General features: G+C 36.7%; 1 protein-coding gene across 2 annotated transcripts in view; it reads left to right on the forward strand.

Annotated features, from left to right (window-relative positions):
• Gprk1 (G protein-coupled receptor kinase 1) overlaps window positions 1-19,283 on the forward strand; it is a 39,165-nt gene that overhangs the window by 9,746 nt on the left and 10,136 nt on the right. Inside the window, exons 2-4 of one of the 2 annotated variants that reach the window (XM_076812072.1) lie at window positions 8,603-8,679; window positions 15,995-16,068; window positions 16,168-16,269. In XM_076812072.1, the coding sequence (XP_076668187.1) occupies window positions 8,603-8,679; window positions 15,995-16,068; window positions 16,168-16,269 (253 nt within the window). Of the gene's footprint in view, window positions 1-8,602; window positions 8,680-15,994; window positions 16,093-16,164; window positions 16,270-19,283 lie in introns of those variants that run through there. The other variant, XM_076812081.1, reaches the window with a different exon arrangement.

A 19,283-nucleotide genomic window follows, 5' to 3' on the forward strand; every position in this document is an offset into this window, starting at 1 on the left:
TAGAAAGAAGAATCTCGCAAGTTTTAATCAACTATTTTGCAAACAGGACTAATACGCCCTTAAATTATTTTACGGCTCATACCGGCGAACCGCCAGCTGAATAAAAAAAGTTACTATTGGCTAAGCTACTCTTCAAAAAATCGGTGAAAATTTGAAATTTAAAATCGTCCGATCAAATACACGTCAGAATTTGGACGATTTTCCAGCGATCGGATAACCAGAAGGGCGAGTGTTCGCGGTTAATCCCCGATCTAATCCGTCGAATCCCATAAGGGATGTTCTTCCACGCGTCCCGGCTTCCCTCGGATGGCGGCGCGCCGACCGAAGAACGGGTTTCGCCACGATGGAAGGGAGCACGCCCAGGTTTCGGTGGATATTTACAATGCGAAGTCCCCGTCTAAATTTACGGCGTTTCTTTTTTATTCCGAGCCCGCGCTCTCGGCCCGACCAGCGAGAACGAGAACGCACGCACGCTTGCGAAACCGCGCGCCCACTGTTCGCGTGGCGAGAGCGGCAGCGGTGGAAGGGAAATTTAAATATTTGGGGGAACGTCAGAAGCGTTTCCAGCCGTAAAACCGCGATACTGGTTTTCTTCGTTCGGCAACAGTTTGGACTTCCCATTCCGGAGAATTATTTTGACTGCTGGCCGCGCGCGCGTACCGACGCGTTCACGCGGCCGCTGGTACGTAGTAGGGTGGCCGTACCTAATATCGCCTAGCAAAAGTTAAGTCGCTGCCAATTGAATAATAATTAATATTTTTGCACGCAATTCGTTTCAAAGTAAAGAGAAATTATACGTCTTTCATGCAGCATAAGTTAGGTCCGCCGAAACCTAGAAATTTTTAATTAGGAATTACAAAAACGTAAGACATGCAAAAATCTGGTTCTAAAAAAAGTGTACCTAATATCGCCTGTTCAAGAAATATTGATTGATTCTTGTATATATGAGTTTTCAAAGTCATTTTCATTTTCATGTGCTTTTATTATTTCTTGCTCTGTAAATGTTTTTTTCTTTATTAATCTTTGATTTTATTTTTATTAGAAACATATAGAAATAGGATTTTTAAAATATTTTATTGTTTTCGTTCGGATGTAGATATTGGAATAATAAAGTTTATTTCGGTCGCTCCGCAAATTTCGTGACTCTATCTGTAACAAACATTGCATCGAAACTATTATTCTCCGGTAGGCGGTGTCGAGAACACGCATACTGGTTAAAGAGAAACGGTATTTTCGTTACGAAAAATATTTGAATCGATTTCGATTACTTAAGGGGACTAGGCAGTCGAAAAATCGATTTTTTATCGCATTTTCCGAGAGTACTATCTTTTCTGAATAAAATGCCGCTTGGTTTATAGTAAAATTCGCAAAATTGCAGATTTGGCAGCTAAAAACGTCGTCCGTTTTTCTCGAATATTTTTTTCTCTTCATTTTTTCCTGATTGCGAACGAATTGAGGTTCGGATCGACTTGGAAAAAATTACAGGATCTGTAAAACATGTGCTATATCGGTGCAAACCTCTGATATGGTCCGTAAAAATTCGAGATTTTCATAAAAATATTCGGTGACTTCTTAATTTTTTTATGAAAATCTCGAATTTTTACGGACCATATCAGAGGTTTGCGCCGAAATGGCACATGTTTTTACACATTTTGTGATATTTTTATACTGCCGGAAATAAGAAAATGCCAATAGCCGAGTACAGTGAGTAAAAAAAGTATTTGGACGGTTTTTAAAATCGCATAACTTTTTTAGAATTGATCCAAACGACATGAGTTTTTTTTTAGAAGCTAGAAGGATTAGTTTGCTAAGTGACGTGTTTCGCCGTTTTGAAAAAAATGCATTTGGTCGGGATAGAAAAAAAAAATTGTAAAGGTTGTTTTTTAACTTTTTTTTGTGAGCCTGCATTGAAAATTCAAAAAACCCGTTTGTAGATTGAAGCTTATTCTGCGATTTTTAAGCGTTTATAGCTCAGAGCAACGTTAACCGATTTTGATGCAATTTTAGGTACATATGTAACTTACTTCAATCTACAAACGGGTTTTTTGAATTTCCATTACAGGCTCACAAAAAAAAGTTAAAAAAACGACCTTAACAATTTTTTTTTTCGATCCCGACCAAATGCATTTTTTTCAAAACGGCGAAACACGTCACTTAGCAAACTAATCCTTCTAGCTTCTAAAAAAAAACGCATGTCGTTTGGACCAATTCTAAAAAAGTTATGCGATTTTAAAAACCGTCCAAATACTTTTTTTACTCACTGTATGTATTCAGAAACATTTGTATGGCCGCAGGCGGATTTCCACGTATCAGTTCTGCCAGTGTCAGTGGTGAAATCGTTTCTCTGTTTTCGAATAGAGCAGTTCACACTTGTTCGTGTCAGCTACTCACGCTGAAACAAAAAGACCACTTGTTGACAACCGCCAACACTGAACCGTCACGGAACTGCTATGCGTGAATCCGCCTTAAAGGCACGAGTACGCAACAATATTGTATTGTATATTTTTTTTTCCTGTTAAACAGGATGGCGCTTCAAGCTTATCGCTTATATTGCCCAACGAACTCTATAGTTCTATCTTTTCCTCCTCCCTCTCCGTCGGGCCCCAGCAGCATTGAGGAAAATTCTTACCGTTGCATTATTGCCCACACTTCGTCGCAAAAATAAGCAAAAAATTCCTAGTGTAACAATTTTTTATATAAATGAAAAAAATGTGAATTTAACACCAGTGTTAAACCAAGCATAAAGGTACCTACGTATTACAATATTAAGCCAATACTCGATCGAGGTCCTGGTTACACAAACTGTGTAAACTGTACAGGAAGGGTTACAGTCTTGAGACATTACGAAAAAGAACGCATCAGGATATTTTCCAAAGATTATTGCTCCACTCTGACCCATATACTATGCTTTCTGATGCCATTCCGAAACACGCGAAAAAAAAATTTCTCCGAAGCTTCTCGAAATGGTATGTCACAAAGAAAATGTAAATGAAAGCACAGAGAGTACAAGTACGATATCCGATTTATCAGAATCTAAATAAATGTACTTGTATATAGGCAATAATATTTACTATCTGAATAAAATAGCATATTCTCTTTTATAAACAGCATTTATAATCCTGACTTTGTTTATTATTATTTTCAACAACATATTTGAACTATATAATCTTCTATAAACGTAGGAATGCTGCATTTTTCATGAAAATCGAAAAAAATAAAATTTTCACATTAATTAATTTCAAAAATGTTTTAAAATTAAGATCGCTATACTAAACTCGACATTTTGATTATATAATTTTAGGCGAACATCGGAAAATTATCACAATTTCCGCAAAAATTAATTTAAAAAACAGGTTTAGGCCAATGCTATTAGGTCTTCGATATTGAAATTTACATTTCGGACAAGATATTCGTAATCAGCGACTTGAAGAACAATTTTCGTGCAAATCTATCAATTTTTTAATATGCACATCCGTCATATTGGATTCGCCATTTTGTTTTAAAAAATTTGAAGTTCAGATTCATAATCTGCGACCCCAAAAACCCGCGTGCACTGATTTCTGACTAAATTAAAGTACGTTTTGAGGGGTTCGCCGCTTTTTAGCGATTTGGAACCACTGTGCGTCGATATGCTCTTACACGGAATACAGTATAGAATCTCTACGAATGTATTTTTGCTCTAAGACAACTTGTCACATATGGTAATAGTAAAGTATCGCTTTAAAGTTCATGAAAAAGCTCCGAAATGGCGCGCAAAATATTGTTCAATTCGTGTAACACGGGTGTTACGCTAAGGGTTGAACTTTACTCTACCGTTACTACACTGATTTCATTACACTTTTAGAATCACATCGAATTAGTGGGTTTGAAATTACTCTTCCATATTAGTTTCTGTTCCGAGGCATTGCGTTTAATAAGGCCAGCATCGACAAAATACCTGTTCGATCCACATGCGAGTAAGTAGCAGCACAAAGGGTTAATAACTGTTACACATAAAAGCACGTGTGAAACGCATCCACGCGCGACACAGAGAGGGTAGAGGGAAATAATGAAGAGGAAAAGGGGTGCAGTGCGTAGGGGAGGGGGAATTATGGAAATAACATCGTTATATCTTGAGTAGAAGTTATTACTTTTCGCGCGGCAAAAAGTGAGTTAAAAATATGTAGTCATTTCAGAATTCTTTTGATACTTCACGATAATATTTGAATATTTATGAATATAGACGGGGGGGGAAGGGGGAGCCATAACTACTGACGAATATTGCAATATTCTCGACACGATGCTCTTTTTCTGACCCCCTCCCATTTTAGCACCTTTCGCATTTAGGTTCCAGTTGACGACGCGGGTATCCTCGAACACACACGCTCTTTCGAGTCGAAGCCCTTAAGCGTGCCCCCTGTATCCATCGAAGATATCGATCGCGAAAGTGAACGACCCCGTGTCGTCCCCGCGATTTATTCTTCTGTCTCGTTTTCTGCCAAGTTTTAAGGGACGTCGAGCCGACAGCGGCGATATTAAGTCCCCTGGATTTATGGCGCTCGCTCACGAAGTCCATCGTGCCCCGCGACCTGTGGTTGTGCAATGTCCATCCACGTTTCGCAGGCCCGGGAGCGTCGAGTTTCAGCAATCCTTCGAGCGTTCAACAGAGCCGACGCGATGCCAGAAGCTATTGGTATGAATAAATGGATATTCAGGGGTCGATTCGACCGTCCTTTCATCTTCTACGCGGTGCTGCCGATGATGCCCCAATTGCGCTACGACAACGGAGGAATTGCTATTTCTTCTTTACGTTGCTGCAAGTCGAGAAATTGCTCCACAGATTTCTCCTATTTATTGATGTTAGAAACCAGGGGGGTTACAGTCAGTCGCAAATGTCTGCGTACAGACTATCTTCTGATATCGTAGAACAGGCCTTCCCAAGTAGGGGAAATGCACTCCTAAAACAGATGTTTCGGTTCTCCCTCCACCGGTGCGCCTTCAGCTAAGGTGGGACGACTCCTACAACCCTCTCTCCGAGGAGACAGTAACGTCGCTGGCAAGCATGTTGGGCGTTTTAGGGCGAAAGTATCAAATGTGTCAAATTTTTATAGGAAATTTCATAATGACTTAAAAATAGTAGTACTATTAATAGTACTTTTTAGTTATTTAAGCTACATAACTACATTTATTTGAAAAAAAAATGAGCACTACAAAAGGAGCTGTTCGTAAAATATATATAAAAAAATTGTATGTTAAACGTTTTTATTGAAAATGCGCTAAAAACTAAAAAATAATTCTTTTCTTGTACTATAATTTTGATGCTGTTAATGTCACTTTAAATAAAATCGTGGGGCACGATATTTCATAACAGAATGAAATAAATGAATTTGTTGTTAGAAAGCTTTCATTCGCATTAATGGAACAAAATATTTTAATTGCGAGATACAGATTGTAATATGACATAAATTTGATAAACTGTAATTGATAGTGTTCCCCCTGCCAATCGATACTTCCACTTCTGGTTGCACATGGTGTCCCACGATTTTATTTAAAGCGATATTAACACCGTCAAAATTGTAGTACAAGAAAATAATTATTTTTTAGTTTTTAGTGTTTGTGGATTTATATTTCATCGCGATGCGACTAGCGTCCCGGACGCAGCGGCTTTTTATCGTGTTCGTAAAGAACGCGAGTGACTCATTTCAAGTCGTTTGGATTTGTGGTTATGGGTTATATTTATCGATGACTGGGTAATTTTTTCACCCGCTCTGGGTTAATTTATTTTATTAAATATTGCATTGTCATCCAAACTACGCACGCCTGCAAAGTTTAAAGACAGTTGGATAGTTGGAAGTGGATTAAATTTGAGTTGCCAGATTTGAACCATACAAACATATCGAAGCTGAATAAAATCGTTTAATTGAAAAGATCATCACGTTATGAGCGGACAAACATAAAAAATACATACGGGTTGAATCTATAACCTCCCCCTTTTTGAAGTCGGTGAAAAAGTTCGCGTGCTACTATATTCGCCATTCATTTATATATACTTAAGAAAATTATTAGTTTCATATATACCATTATTTATTATGGAAATACAAAAAATATAAAGTGTATACAATATTAATGGTTTTAAAAAGCTGCTCCTATTTACAGTTAAAAGGTCACTTATTTTTTGCCTTTTTAAGACACTCTGGATATACCTATGAAGGCAGCACCAGTAGCCTCACAATATTCATGGGCCCATCTGTAGCACTTGATGCCAACATGGTCTTTAGAATAAAGGTCTAACAAAATAAACATTCTGTTCCACATCCGATTCGGAACTATCTTCTTTGCCCCTCTTCTGAATCATCATAAAAATAATAATAGGGTCTCATATTTGGAACATTCTAGTTTAAAAAAAAGAAGTTAAATTTATCTAGCAATGAGAACAGTTTATTAATCTTTCATTTAAGGGGTTATACCTAGCCAGGAGGCCGAAAAGAGGCGAATGTTTATGATTTTTTTTTTAAACAACGGAAGCATATATTTTTACAGAACCTTTTGTACTTAAAAGAGCAACATATAAAGAACATTTAGTAATTTTTTTTTGCAGAAAAATATTTACGTTTATAATAAAAATACAACGACTTTAAAGAAGACTTTTTAAAAACGGTGAGCAAGATGTCTCAAAAACTACTGCACCAATCGTTCTGAAAATTTGTGGAGTTAATTTTATATAAAAATCTACCGAATGGCGGAAGGTTTTTTCAGTGTATTGTTTCGATTATTTCAACGAAAAATGGCTTCATGGTTATCACTAATGGCCGTTTTTCGTTGATAAAATCGAAACTGTACAATGGAATAAAATCCCTCCGTCATTCGATAGATTTTTATATAAAAAAAAATAAGCCCACAAAATTCCAGAATGATTGGTGCAATAGTTTTTTAGATATCTTGATCACCGTTTTTAAAAAGGCTTCCTGGATATCGTTGCATTTCTATTATAAACGTAAATATTTTTCCACAAAAAAATTACCAAATGTTCTTTATACGTTGCTCTTTTAAGTGCAATAACTTCTGTAAAAATATATGCTTCCGCTTTTTCCAAAAAAAAAAATTCACAAATCACATTCTATGCGAGGTATAACCTCTTCAACGATAATAGAATTAATGGATAATACTAAAGGGATTCACCAGAGGCTGAAACATGTTGCGATGCATACGTTGATCAACAAGTTTCATGATACATGTTACTGTTCAGCATGAGAAGCGACTTGCATCGATGTAGGAATCATGCCGTCCTGGCTATTGAGCAAGATGCCAGTTTCACGAAACCTAGGAGTCGATGCATGCATCGGAACATGTTGCAGCTTCCGAAGACCCCTTTAGACTCCAAATTATTAAAGGAAATTAATCAAATAACTTACCTTTAGGCTGAGGGCACACGAGCGTTTCTTTTTTTTCGACGTACGTCGCGACGGCGTTAGTGGTCGTCCTTAAGGGGACTAGGCAGTCGAAAAATCCATTTTTTTATTACATTTTCCGAAAGTACTATCTTTTCTGCATAAAATGCCGCTTGGTTTATAGTAAAATTCACAAAATTGTAGATTTGGCAGCTAAAAACGTCAAGCGGCAACCTATAGCGTCGCCTTTGCCCAGAAACTTTAAACGCGTTTTTCTCGAAACGGTGGGACCTGTATTTCCAAAAGTTATTATCCAATTCGACTGATTTTTTTTTTATTTTGAAGAATATACTTCTGGCTAGGGGGGATACCAGAAAAATTTACAAAATAGTGAAAATTTGTAATTTTTAAAGGCGTGGAAAGACGAACGGTATAGGGAAAAAGTGATTTCAAACTTCAAGTATTGTTATTTTGTAAAAAAATGTCATATTTGTAATTTTTCTGGTTCCCCGCCCCTAGCCAGAAGTATATTCTTCAAAATAAAAAAAGTTTCAGTCAAATCGGATAATAACTTTCGGAGATACAGGTCCCCCCCCCCCCCGATTTGGATGAATTTTTTGACGCCTTGACTTTGACGACTCCCCAGTGCCGTCTGCAACGATTAATTATAAAACAAAAAATATATTTCTATAATCTAAGACATCCTTAATACAATGCAAAAAGTCCCATTAAATTATATACAGTAGTTTTCCGTGAATTAATTCCTAAAGATCACCTATTTTTTTGGGCTCTAGACCGAAAGGTCCCCTTAAGGACGGCCCCTAATTCTAATATACTGTATGTATTGTCGTGACGTCCGTTAAAAAAAAAAACGCTCGTGTGTCCCCAGCCTTAATGTTATACAAAGTTTCTTTGTAAATGGCTATAAAAACTCGTGATGAGGAAAAACTAACTTAATGGCGTCTTACCGATACAATCGTTTCCGTGAGAACCGCAATCTCACGCGGGCTACGTCGTCATCTGTTTTAATAGTTCTAAACATTGCTGCAGCATTGCATAATATATATTTCCACTTCCTTGTGGAGATACTATAGGGTCTCATATTCGGCGCCGTTAGTCTGCTAAAAATATGTGTAATTAGCAAGGTTCAAGCGAAAATGAAATTCGCTGCTATCGAACCTATCCTCAACGATTAGAATATAATTGCTATACTCGCGTACTTATTTCTGTTGCAGTGTGAGAAGCGTAATGCACAAATATCTGGAGAAGAAGAAAGAAGTTACCTTCGACAAAATATTCAACCTATTGTTTGGTGAGCAATCTTTGTTTATACACTTTGCTCGTTGTGTAATACAACGAAACAAGCCCCACTGAATCCCGTTAATCCGGCTCGACGGGACGAGGCAATTAGCGTGCGAAAAAAGTCACGAAGGTGCTGACAATACGCAAATGCCAGTGTAAATATTATTCTCGGATCAACGAGATTCGAATTATCGGCAGCGTTAATCCGATTTGGATTAATCGAGATGTAACAAGCGAAGGTGCATTTCAGGTCCCTTTAATCCGCATCCATGTTTACCGGCGCTTATAAATAAACGGCAGCAAATTTGTCAACTGATCAGAACTACAATCCGAACAGTTTTACATTCATTCGAAAGCAACTTTAAGTAATCAAGTTCTTCGTTTTATTCGCAAGTTAGTGGAAGGAAAATGAAAGAATATATATCGAAATAATGATACTTCCCTGGCATTCAATTAATACTCATTTCTCTACTATTCAAAAAAAATTTATTCTACATTTTCGATGTATGTTTCTGCAAGGAATTGCCCTATGACCGGTTTTACCAACCATTATGGCCCACACTGTATATACAGCATTTGAGAAAAACAAAACTTGATTTCCTCGTAATATATTCAGCAATGTAGGGTAAGCAGGCCAGTAGATGGACGAATCGTTGTTTAATCGTTAATATTGAAAGAACTAGAGTTTTAATCCATATTATTGTTCTTTTATTTTGTAGAAAAAACGTTTGTTGCTTTATAAGACATGAATATATTTATTAAAACAAATTGTTTGTATGCGAAAAATTTTTTATATGTACGGTCTTCTTACGCCAGTATGCGCTAGTCGCTCGATTCTTACAAGGGAAGATCCCGAACTCGAAAATTAAAAAAATTATAAAACTTTGTGAATATGTTGGGAATTTCCTCCTGATTATAACGCAGTTTTTGTTTGCTACCCAAATTCACTCGCAGCGGGTGAAATTAACCCCTGAAAATTCGGCTATTTTCCGATTTTGTGTTATAACTCGCAGACTGTAAGAGATAGAGAAAAAAGTTTCAAGACAAAAGTTATTTCTTTTGACTAGATCTATCATTTGGTAAAAAAAATATTTTACAATTCACGATTTATAACGGAAAATCGGAAAATAACTGGATTTTCAGTGGTCAATTACACCCCCTTAAAGTGACTTTGGGCAGCAAACAAAAATTGCGTTATAATCAGGAGGAATTTCCCTCCATATTCACAAAGTTTCAGAATTTTTTGAATTTTCGGTTTCGGGATGTTCCCTTGTCTCAGTAGCCATTGCTCATTCGTGTCTTCGAGTTAATAAAAAAACGTGTTTGGACGTATTGTAAAGAGGTATGTAATAGATGGTTGTATTGAAATATGAACAATTTATAAATAAACGCGTAAACAAAGAAAAATAAAACGATATAACTTATAAAAATGACTGTCCATGTACTGGTATGGATTTCCTAACCTAAACCCAGTAGATGGACAGACTACAATTGAACCTTTTGAAGCAGCTTTTTTGTTAATAAACAGAAAGTTTACACATTTACTTGTATGTAGGTACCTTATTTTTCTTTTAATTTAGATGGCAAGCAATAAAGAAATATATACCTTATATCAATATGCACATAATGATATACATGTCAAATCGGGACATGTCCTACACGATCCAGATCGTCTGATCACTTTAGGATAGATATAACTTCACTTTATTTGCACCCTGCGGCCATAACCTGTTGCACAGTTTTCGGACAATGAAGACTGCATGCGTTTTTAATTTCGATGAAATAAACTATATTTTAACAAAGAAATGCGTTAATCTAGGTCACTACTACAGCTAATAAGTCTTTTATGGGTCATTCCTCGCGAAGTCGGACACTTTTCGGAGTAACATTTCGGATTTTGGTGCAACTTGGATATGTCGTAGTCTTTAGGGGTATATAAACATATCTCGAAGGATTTTTCGAAATGTCAAAAATTGTGGATGTTACAGCTCTTTGAAATATAGTGTTTACTATTTTTCCAAAAATTATAACTGTTGAACTAATAAACTGATAAAAATGACCTTTTGTGTGCTTACAGTGCAGATATAAGAGTACCTAATAAAAATTATTTCACTTAATAAGAACGAATATTTAAACCACTTATTTAGTAATTGTTCTAAACAAATGCAATTTTTTACTAATCAACGATAGTAATTATCCCAACTAATAAACTAGTAAGTCTGTAGCTTCGAAACCGTTTGCAAACTTTTTATTGCAATTTTCTTTCTCTCCCTAGAATTTCTTAAACAACGGCTCTTATGTTATATTCGCGTGCTAATCCCTACGCTAATATAAAAGCTAGTCATAGTTTTGTAAACAGGAGAAACGCGCGGGTGGGTGAATGGTTGTAAACGGTAGTGTGAAAACGTTTTGTCATTTAGATTATCGGGTTGTAAATCGACGAGCGAGCGGAAATAATGGAGGTATGTACCTCGGCGCGAAAATGGAGCAGCTTTGGCGGCACGCGATGAAAATCAATGTTGATGGGAATTTTTTCGCTCTTCTATCGATACACGGGACTATTTTCTGTGCTTCTAAGTATAGTTGGTCTGCAAATATCGCCGCTTTTTACGCGTAATTATAGCCCCGCAACCGGTGGCCATCCGGCTGCGAGAGAGAATTGAAAATCAATTTTGTGACGCTCGGCGGACCGTGCGCTAATTGACCGACAAAACGCACTTGTTTCCATTAATTAAGATAACAAGCGCCGCTCGTCGATGCCTTCAGACGCGAAACCACGGGAATACTGCCCGCGCAGCGACCGAACGGTGGTTGGGAATCGTAGAAAGGTGAAGTAAATTCAATTTTTCAACCTCTTTGGAAATCCCTGACGTTTTAGCCAGGTTCTTATGTCTATAGACTGAGTTTTGGCGTGGGTAAGGGTTGCCATAAGTCACCCAAAATTGTTTGGAAAAGGTTCGAAGATGAGGAAAAATGGGCGCTTCGAAACGATCACATTTTCTCTGAAATTGGCGTAGGTACTTTATCTCACTGTATTTTCCTAGGGATGAGAGTTGACTTAAAAGTGATTATGTATAGTTGTAGAGTGTCTTTTCACCTATAAGTACATGTAATATGACAAATACTCTTTCGTGAATCTCTAGATTATGCTGCTTTTCGGCTTGGGTGACGTTTACAACACGTTCTTCGCGATGAGTTTTGCATGAGCGTAGGTATTTGATAGAATCTACTTAAGGGAACCTTCCGGCTAGAGGGGAAACCAGAAAAATTACAAATATGACATTTTTTTAAAGAAAATAACGACACTTGAAGTTTGAAATCACTTTTTCCCTTTTTTCATCTTTTCAACGCCTTTGAAAATTATAAATTTTCAATTTTTTGTATTTTTTTCTGGTATCCCCCCCTAGCCAGGAGTATATTCTTCAAAATAAAAAAAGTTTCAGTCGAATCGGATAATAACTTTTGGAAATACAGGTCCCACCGTTTTGAGAACACTGTTTCGAGAAAAACGCATTTAAAGTTTTACGTGTGCGCCGAGTGGCCGGTTGTTGCCCATGCATTTGCCGCTACTCAAATGCCTATAACTTCGGGAATTTTACGAATTTCAAAAAATCCTTCTAAACACATATTCCTAAAATGTTGAACATTCGAAAAATGAAATAAAAAAATCGACTTTTAGATCGGAACCTCCACGTAATATGGCTGCATAAGAATTTCTTGCAACAAGTTGCATCGACGCGAGTTATAATGCGATTTATCATCACATAAAAATGTATTTTAGCATAGTGCTATGCAACCTAGAAAACATTTATGTATCATAAATATAACAAAAAAAAGTGTAAAAAGTTAAATAGTGATGGCCATGTGAAGCCATCCGGAAATTCGACCGAGAGTATAAAAGTTGTTTATAAGGATAGTTCCTTATCTTAGAAAAAAACATAATACCAGAGTCAGATTCTACGGCTAAAAAACCCCCCAAAACCGCTCAATTTAGAATGAATAAGGTATAAATAACAGTGATATGAATTTGGTTCACCTTTCTACGATTCTGGACCACTGTGCGACATCGAGATTCCCCAACAACCACTTCTTTCGTTAGGGTTCAGATTGCTTCGAAGCTCCAAATTTGGTGATCGATTGGAAAATTTTTTAATACCTATGTTATTTAAAAAAAAAAAGTGCAACCTTGAAAGAAAACTTCAAGTAAGGTCCAAACTACACATATGTATAGAGCTTTGGAGTTTTTAACATGTTGACGATGAGGCATTGAATTCCTGTTACATAGGGTAGTGCCATTTATATGTTTTCTTTAATAGAAAAATACGAGGGAAAGGATTTTCAAGTAGTTGCAAGTAAAAAATAAAATCAGAGCCTGTACAACTGAACTGTCTCTGGCAATAAGTCATCGGTGTGTTAATATATGAAAATTGTTGGTAAGCTTTTAAAGGCACTTTGAACGCGAGTGCATTGAAAAGTGCAGCTAGATTCGTGTATCTTGCGATAATAATTGTGTGTTAAAAAAACAGTTAAAGTGGTAGACAGATAAAATTTACACGGCATATGAGCTGGTGCTTTTACAATATCTTAAGATTAGAGATTACGACTGATGTTTAATAGATTTCTCTTCGGGCATTTCTAACTAGACAGCTGTAAGAAAAGGTTTGTTTTAATATCCTACTTTGAATAGACATTTCTGAGAAAGCATTTGAGGTAGAAGCTCGGAATGTTTATTGTACATTCGTGCTATACATGTGCTCACAATAGATTACTATCGTGTTCGGAACGCGAGTGTGTTTTATACAAATAACTTTTACATTAAAAATTAATGATGCACCTTTGAGTCCTAAATTTTCACGCGTAATGATAGTCTGCTTTTGTCGACATTTAGATTTCAATATACTGTACAATATTGTAGCTCTCTATTTTACTTAGACTTTAAAGTATGTATATCTACTTTTGTATTTTGCTCAATGCGACTGGAGTACACTCTCGGCGTTAAATTTCTCAATTTTTTCCTTTAAAAAAAAATTAAAAGCGACTTCAGAAAAATAAAAATTAACTAAAACATACATAATAATTTAATCCCTTGCTTAACCTATGACTGTCATATTTTTAAGTCGGCGTTTCATTATTTGCACTGTGTAAATCTGGCGCCGACTTAAAAACTATGAGAGTCGTATATTAAATAAGGGATTAAATTGTTTTGTTACTTTTTAGTGCATTTTTATTTGTTTGAATTCGTTTTTAATTTTTTTTTAATTTCATATTTTTTGTCTTTTTAATTTTATATATGTTGACGCAACACGCATAGGGATATGCGTACATAACATAATAATAATTAGGTGGCAATCGTCTTTATTATTAACGAGAACTGGCAAAATATTGGGCCAATATTGATGCAGTGTAGGATGGGACCACCGTCCTCTTTCGAATAATAAAAAAAAAGATTAACAGAATCGCTTCATATGCTGAGCAGTTATGCGGGGACAAGCATAAAAAAAATACATACGGGTCGAATCCATAACCTCCTCCTTTTTGAAGTCGGTTAAAAATTGCAAATAAATAAAATCTTTAAACTACTGTGTTCAGAATGAAAATTTTCGAATTTTTAACGATTATCACGAATAGAAGTGGTTTTAATTGAGTGGTTCTCCGTAGCATTCCTCTCTTTTGAAGAGTGAATCGCCAAAAAGTAACGCTGGAAAAAATATCTAGCGTGGCTCGGAGTGGGGGAAGTGGCCTTGACCACTCAACTGATCTTATTCTGACTATAGAGTGCATAGAGACCGAATGGAGGACGCTGCACTGTCCTGAAGAGCAGCTTTTGATTGCTGTGGCGACTTCTTTGCCCAATTACTTTGACTAGGCCATAAAGAGCACTCTTGCGTTCGTTTCGTAGAGTCCGTCCGCTTGTTCACAATACCTTTAACCTTTATATGTATGTATAGCGAATATCTTACCAGTCAACCGCATGGCGGATATGAGGTCTATTTTGACTCACAACATAGCTTCATTGCTGGACAGCCAGGAAATCAACTCTAATGCGAGATTCTAAGCTTGTTATCACACCAAATCCCGCTTCCCTTAGAAATGTGGTACTGATAAATAATAAATAATATGAATAGCTTGATATTGTGGTTAAGAGGAAAATCCACGAGGCTGGGAAATAAGGGAAAAAATATCTTCAGCTGCCAATTATAATGTACCGCAAATTGGGAAGCATTGGCATCTAATTATCATGTATTAAGTAACTAATTAACATGTATTTCGGATATGTATGCATAACTTCCGAAAGCAATAGTTTTTTAACTGAAACTTTTTTTTAAGTAGTTCATAATACTATGTAAAGATAGTAAAAAAAAACGGGATAACTTCGTCAAGCCGTTGACTTGTAAAAAAATTCACAAAACGTACACATTTTCCGAGGGTTCGAACGGGAATACCCGCTTAAGAGGTTACTCGTCAGAAAGAAGGTGTAAAAAATTTGTTTGTGATGAAAATTTGCGGAGTAATTGATTAATTCTTTAATAATAAATGAACCAGTCGAAAACTATTTAAGAAAGATATTTCAAGGTGTTTAACCACTAGTAATTTGTAATTAAATATAATGCTTTAAATGTCCCTATTTCTGCTCAAGAAAAATAGCGATGTACGTATTTCTACTCACCATTCGTACCAATTTCTGCTCACATAATACGTTGCCTTTTCAGGTTAAAATAAGTTGAATCTTTTATGGAGATGTTTCGTAACTCAACAGTAAAGCATAAAATAATGATAAACAAAAAATAAAATGCCCTCGAATAGAAATAGGGGTTACAGCATATATTGAATTATGAGATTACGCTGCTAAAATATTGGTGAGAGGAAATGCGGTCACGACGGTGATTCACTTGACCCTAAACCTAATCAGCTGTCTTCCACTTAAAATAATCAAAAATAGTAAAAAATAAATCTACACCCAGAGCACAATACGGTATCTGTTTTTGTTATTAAATAAGAAATTTTACTGCAAAAACTATGTTCTGCCCAATTATCCAATACAAATAGTGAAATCATCAGTCATAACTACGGTACAACCGTGACGCTTGTAATAATAAGAAAAATACGATTGAGCAGAAATGGGGACATGAGCAGAAATTGCGGCATTCACCTTAGTTTCGGACCAGACATAAATTAAACTTAATGAAAACTCTTATCCTTTATGAAAATAATTTAAAACTTCATCTTTTAGGGCTTGGGAATGCACGAAGAGAGACCGCTCAAAACGTGCATCTTCCCATCACTCGTTTCCCACCCCCCTCTCTATATGATTCTCGTGCTTTCAGGTTACCTCTTATTCAAAGACTTCTGCGCGAATGTGGCAAAGGAGCCGATTCGGCAGCTTAGGTTTTACGAAGAGGTTCGTGTTAGCCCGCACACACACTAGTTAAGTTCCAGTAGCGTAGCGACACGCGTCGCCATCCAACTCCATAAGGAATTTCTCATTTATGCATTGTAGATCAAGGCGTACGAGAAGCTCGAATGCCCGGAGCAGAGGAGGAAACTTGCCAGGGAAATCTACGACAATTTCATCATGAAGGAGCTGCTGGCGCACACCCATGTGAGTGAATTTTCATACGGCCACCCCTTCCCGCGATGAGGACTCGGAGAACTTAACGATGCCAAAGATTTACCGAACTGAAAGCTTTCCGTTGTACGCACTCTGTACCTACATATTCTGTCGGGGAACTTGCAGCTTTCTGCCAAGTAGAATTTTTGGTACATCCTCAGCCCTTGAAGTTCGCGCGTTTTTTTTTTTTGCAATATAACTTTGGGACATTCCACGCGAAATCGGACAATTTTTGGAGTAACATTTCGGATGTGGCTGAAGTTTTAATATGTCGTGGTCTTTAGGGATATATAAACATATCTCGAAGGATTTTTGGCAATTTTGAAAAATGTCGATTTTACAGCTGTTTGAAGGTAAGTGCTAACTTTTATTCAATAAATTATAACTGTGGAAGTAGTAAACGGATGGAGATGAGGTTTACGGCGATTTGTAGAGAAGACATTGAAGTTTTAAGAAAAAATTATTTCAGTTTCAGGAACAATTTTTTTAACCATTTTTGTGCAATTATTTTAAACAAATGCAGTTTTTTAACAACGGGCGCGATTTTAAAAATCTGAAAAAACAGTATATAGTTCTATCCTTTCCCTTGATGGACAAATTTTCAAAAATATGGGCATGGCAAAATTGTAAAAACACAAGGTTAGGGACGAAAGAAAGAAACTCTATCTACTAGGTAGTTAGTTCAATATATTTACTTCATTCCTAACCTTGTGTGGCCTTGAAGGTCATAGTGTACCATATGGTTGAATTTGTCTTGACAGTCGCTTTCATATCGGGTAATCAAATATATAGCATTCCATTTAAAAAACAAAAAGTCACCCTCGTTTCAAGGAAAATATTGCGAACACCAAAAATTCAGATACCGTATTATGTTGGATATGAGAAACAGTAAAAGTTTTCCTGCTTCAGTTTTTTTCAAATACTTACCATTTTCGAGAATCCCGTATAAGAATATCAGGCATAGCCGCTTGGCCGCTGCGAGTACCGCGATGCTGGGCGACGCAGCGTCAACTTTCTTCAATTTTTACAGGGCCAATTTTAAAATATCCATATTTTTTAAAATTTGTCCATCAAGGGAAAGGATAGAACTATATACTGTTTTTTTTTCAGATTTTTAAAATCGCGCCGGTTGTTAAAAAACTGCATTTGTTTAAAATAATTGCACAAAAATGATTAAAAAAATTAATTTCTGAAACTGAAATAATTTTTCCTTAAAAATTCAATGTCTTCTCTACAAACCACCGTAAACCTCATCTCCATCCGTTTACTACTTCCACAGTTATAATTTATTGAAAAAAAGTTAGCACTTACCTTCAAACAGCTGTAAAATCGACATTTTTCAAAATTGCCAAAAATCCTTCGAGATACGTTTATATACCCCTAAAGAATACAACATATTCAAATTTCAGCCACATCCGAAATGTTACTCCAAAAAGTGTCGGATTTCGCGTGGAAATGTCTCTTTGTAACAGTGCGAGACAGAACAACACTTTGAATATAAGAATTGTTTATTTTCCTATGTTCTATCACACTGCCAGAAGAAAAATAAAGGTATGTTAACAAGACGCGGTAACTTTAAGAGCTGATTTCACCCGTTCAGAGCGAGCTTCCATAGAAAAAGATTGCTCCTTGAATACTTCCCGTTCCCTCGTGGAGTTCGAGGTTAATACATCCTGAAACTGTGTTTTAAATATTAACGCCGCTTGAAAAAAACGTGGTTTACGCGAGCCTCCATTAACAGGAAGAAAGGCGGGCTCGAAAAAGCTTCTCTCTCCTTTATCCTTTTACGCGCAAGAAATCACCAGAAATCGCCCGAGGACTGTGAAGAACCGTGTAATGAGGTTGCACCCTTGCTCGCAGGCCTTCGCCCTCCCTATGAATGTTTCAAGAGGGCCTGGAATAGGTCCTTTCGCGGGTTTCTAATCTCTGGCCCTCGATGTCTTCAGAAGAGAAACTATTTCCGTGGCTTTTTCACGCGACTTTTCCCCCGGTTGGTTCACCCCTAATTTTAGCCTCGCCTTCCATCGCTCGGTGCCCACGATTTTCCCCTTCGACGCGTTAAAGAGCCCTCGTTCGCTGGCGGAACGCCTCGACCACGCTAAATCCGCGAGCGAAAATTCTACCGCAGAAGTTTTTTCGTTAGGAGGCATCCTTAAATCACGTAAGGGTATAACATTTTGGCGATTTCTTGAAATAAGAATTCGTGAAATTTTATATTGCAAACTTCCTCCCCCTAACGTAAATCATTTCTACATTGCTCTTTTTCAGTTGTTAAAATTCTTTTAAAGGTTTTTAGAATCCATTTAACTCGGCTTCGCGCGCGCGTTGAGCCATGCTTTTTTAGGCTACTCGTGTTGAAAATTAGGTTAAAAAAATATTACGTAAGACGCTGCCAGACTCCCCCTGTAAGAAAACGTAAGAAATTCGCGGCCCCTCTTCGCGCCAAAAGCCTTACGTAATTTAAGGACGACGCCTTAAGGAGGGTTTTCCCTTCCAAGAGGCCTGAATGACGTGAATATTTTCCGGAATTTATAGAGAATGAATTGATCGGGGGATGATTCTCAAATTCTACATACAGTGGCGGACGAAGGAAAGTTTACAACTTTTAAAATCGCATAACTTTTTTAGAATTGGTCCAAACGACGTGAGGTTTTTTTTTTGAGAAGCTAGAGGATTAGTTTTCTAAGTGACGTGTTTCGTTGTTTTGGAAAAAAGTGGAATCGATCGGAATAGCAACAAAAATAATAAAGGTATTTTTAAATATTTTTTTGAGCCTTGGCAAATATAATTTCGAGAAAAACTTCTCTAAAATTTTATAATGATTCTCGTATACTTACGAACTTGGTATTATTATTATTATTGTTGTTATATCTTTATTACATTCGCGTTATGTAAATGACACGAAGAGTATACTTGAATGTTGAATAAAAATAAAAGAAAAGGAAACAGAAAGTCATGAAATTCGTAAATGTGAAAAAGCGATGCTCAGCTTTGATAGCTACTAT

Source organism: Andrena cerasifolii, chromosome 1, assembly GCF_050908995.1.
Source record: "Andrena cerasifolii isolate SP2316 chromosome 1, iyAndCera1_principal, whole genome shotgun sequence".
Taxonomy (NCBI): domain Eukaryota; kingdom Metazoa; phylum Arthropoda; class Insecta; order Hymenoptera; family Andrenidae; genus Andrena; species Andrena cerasifolii.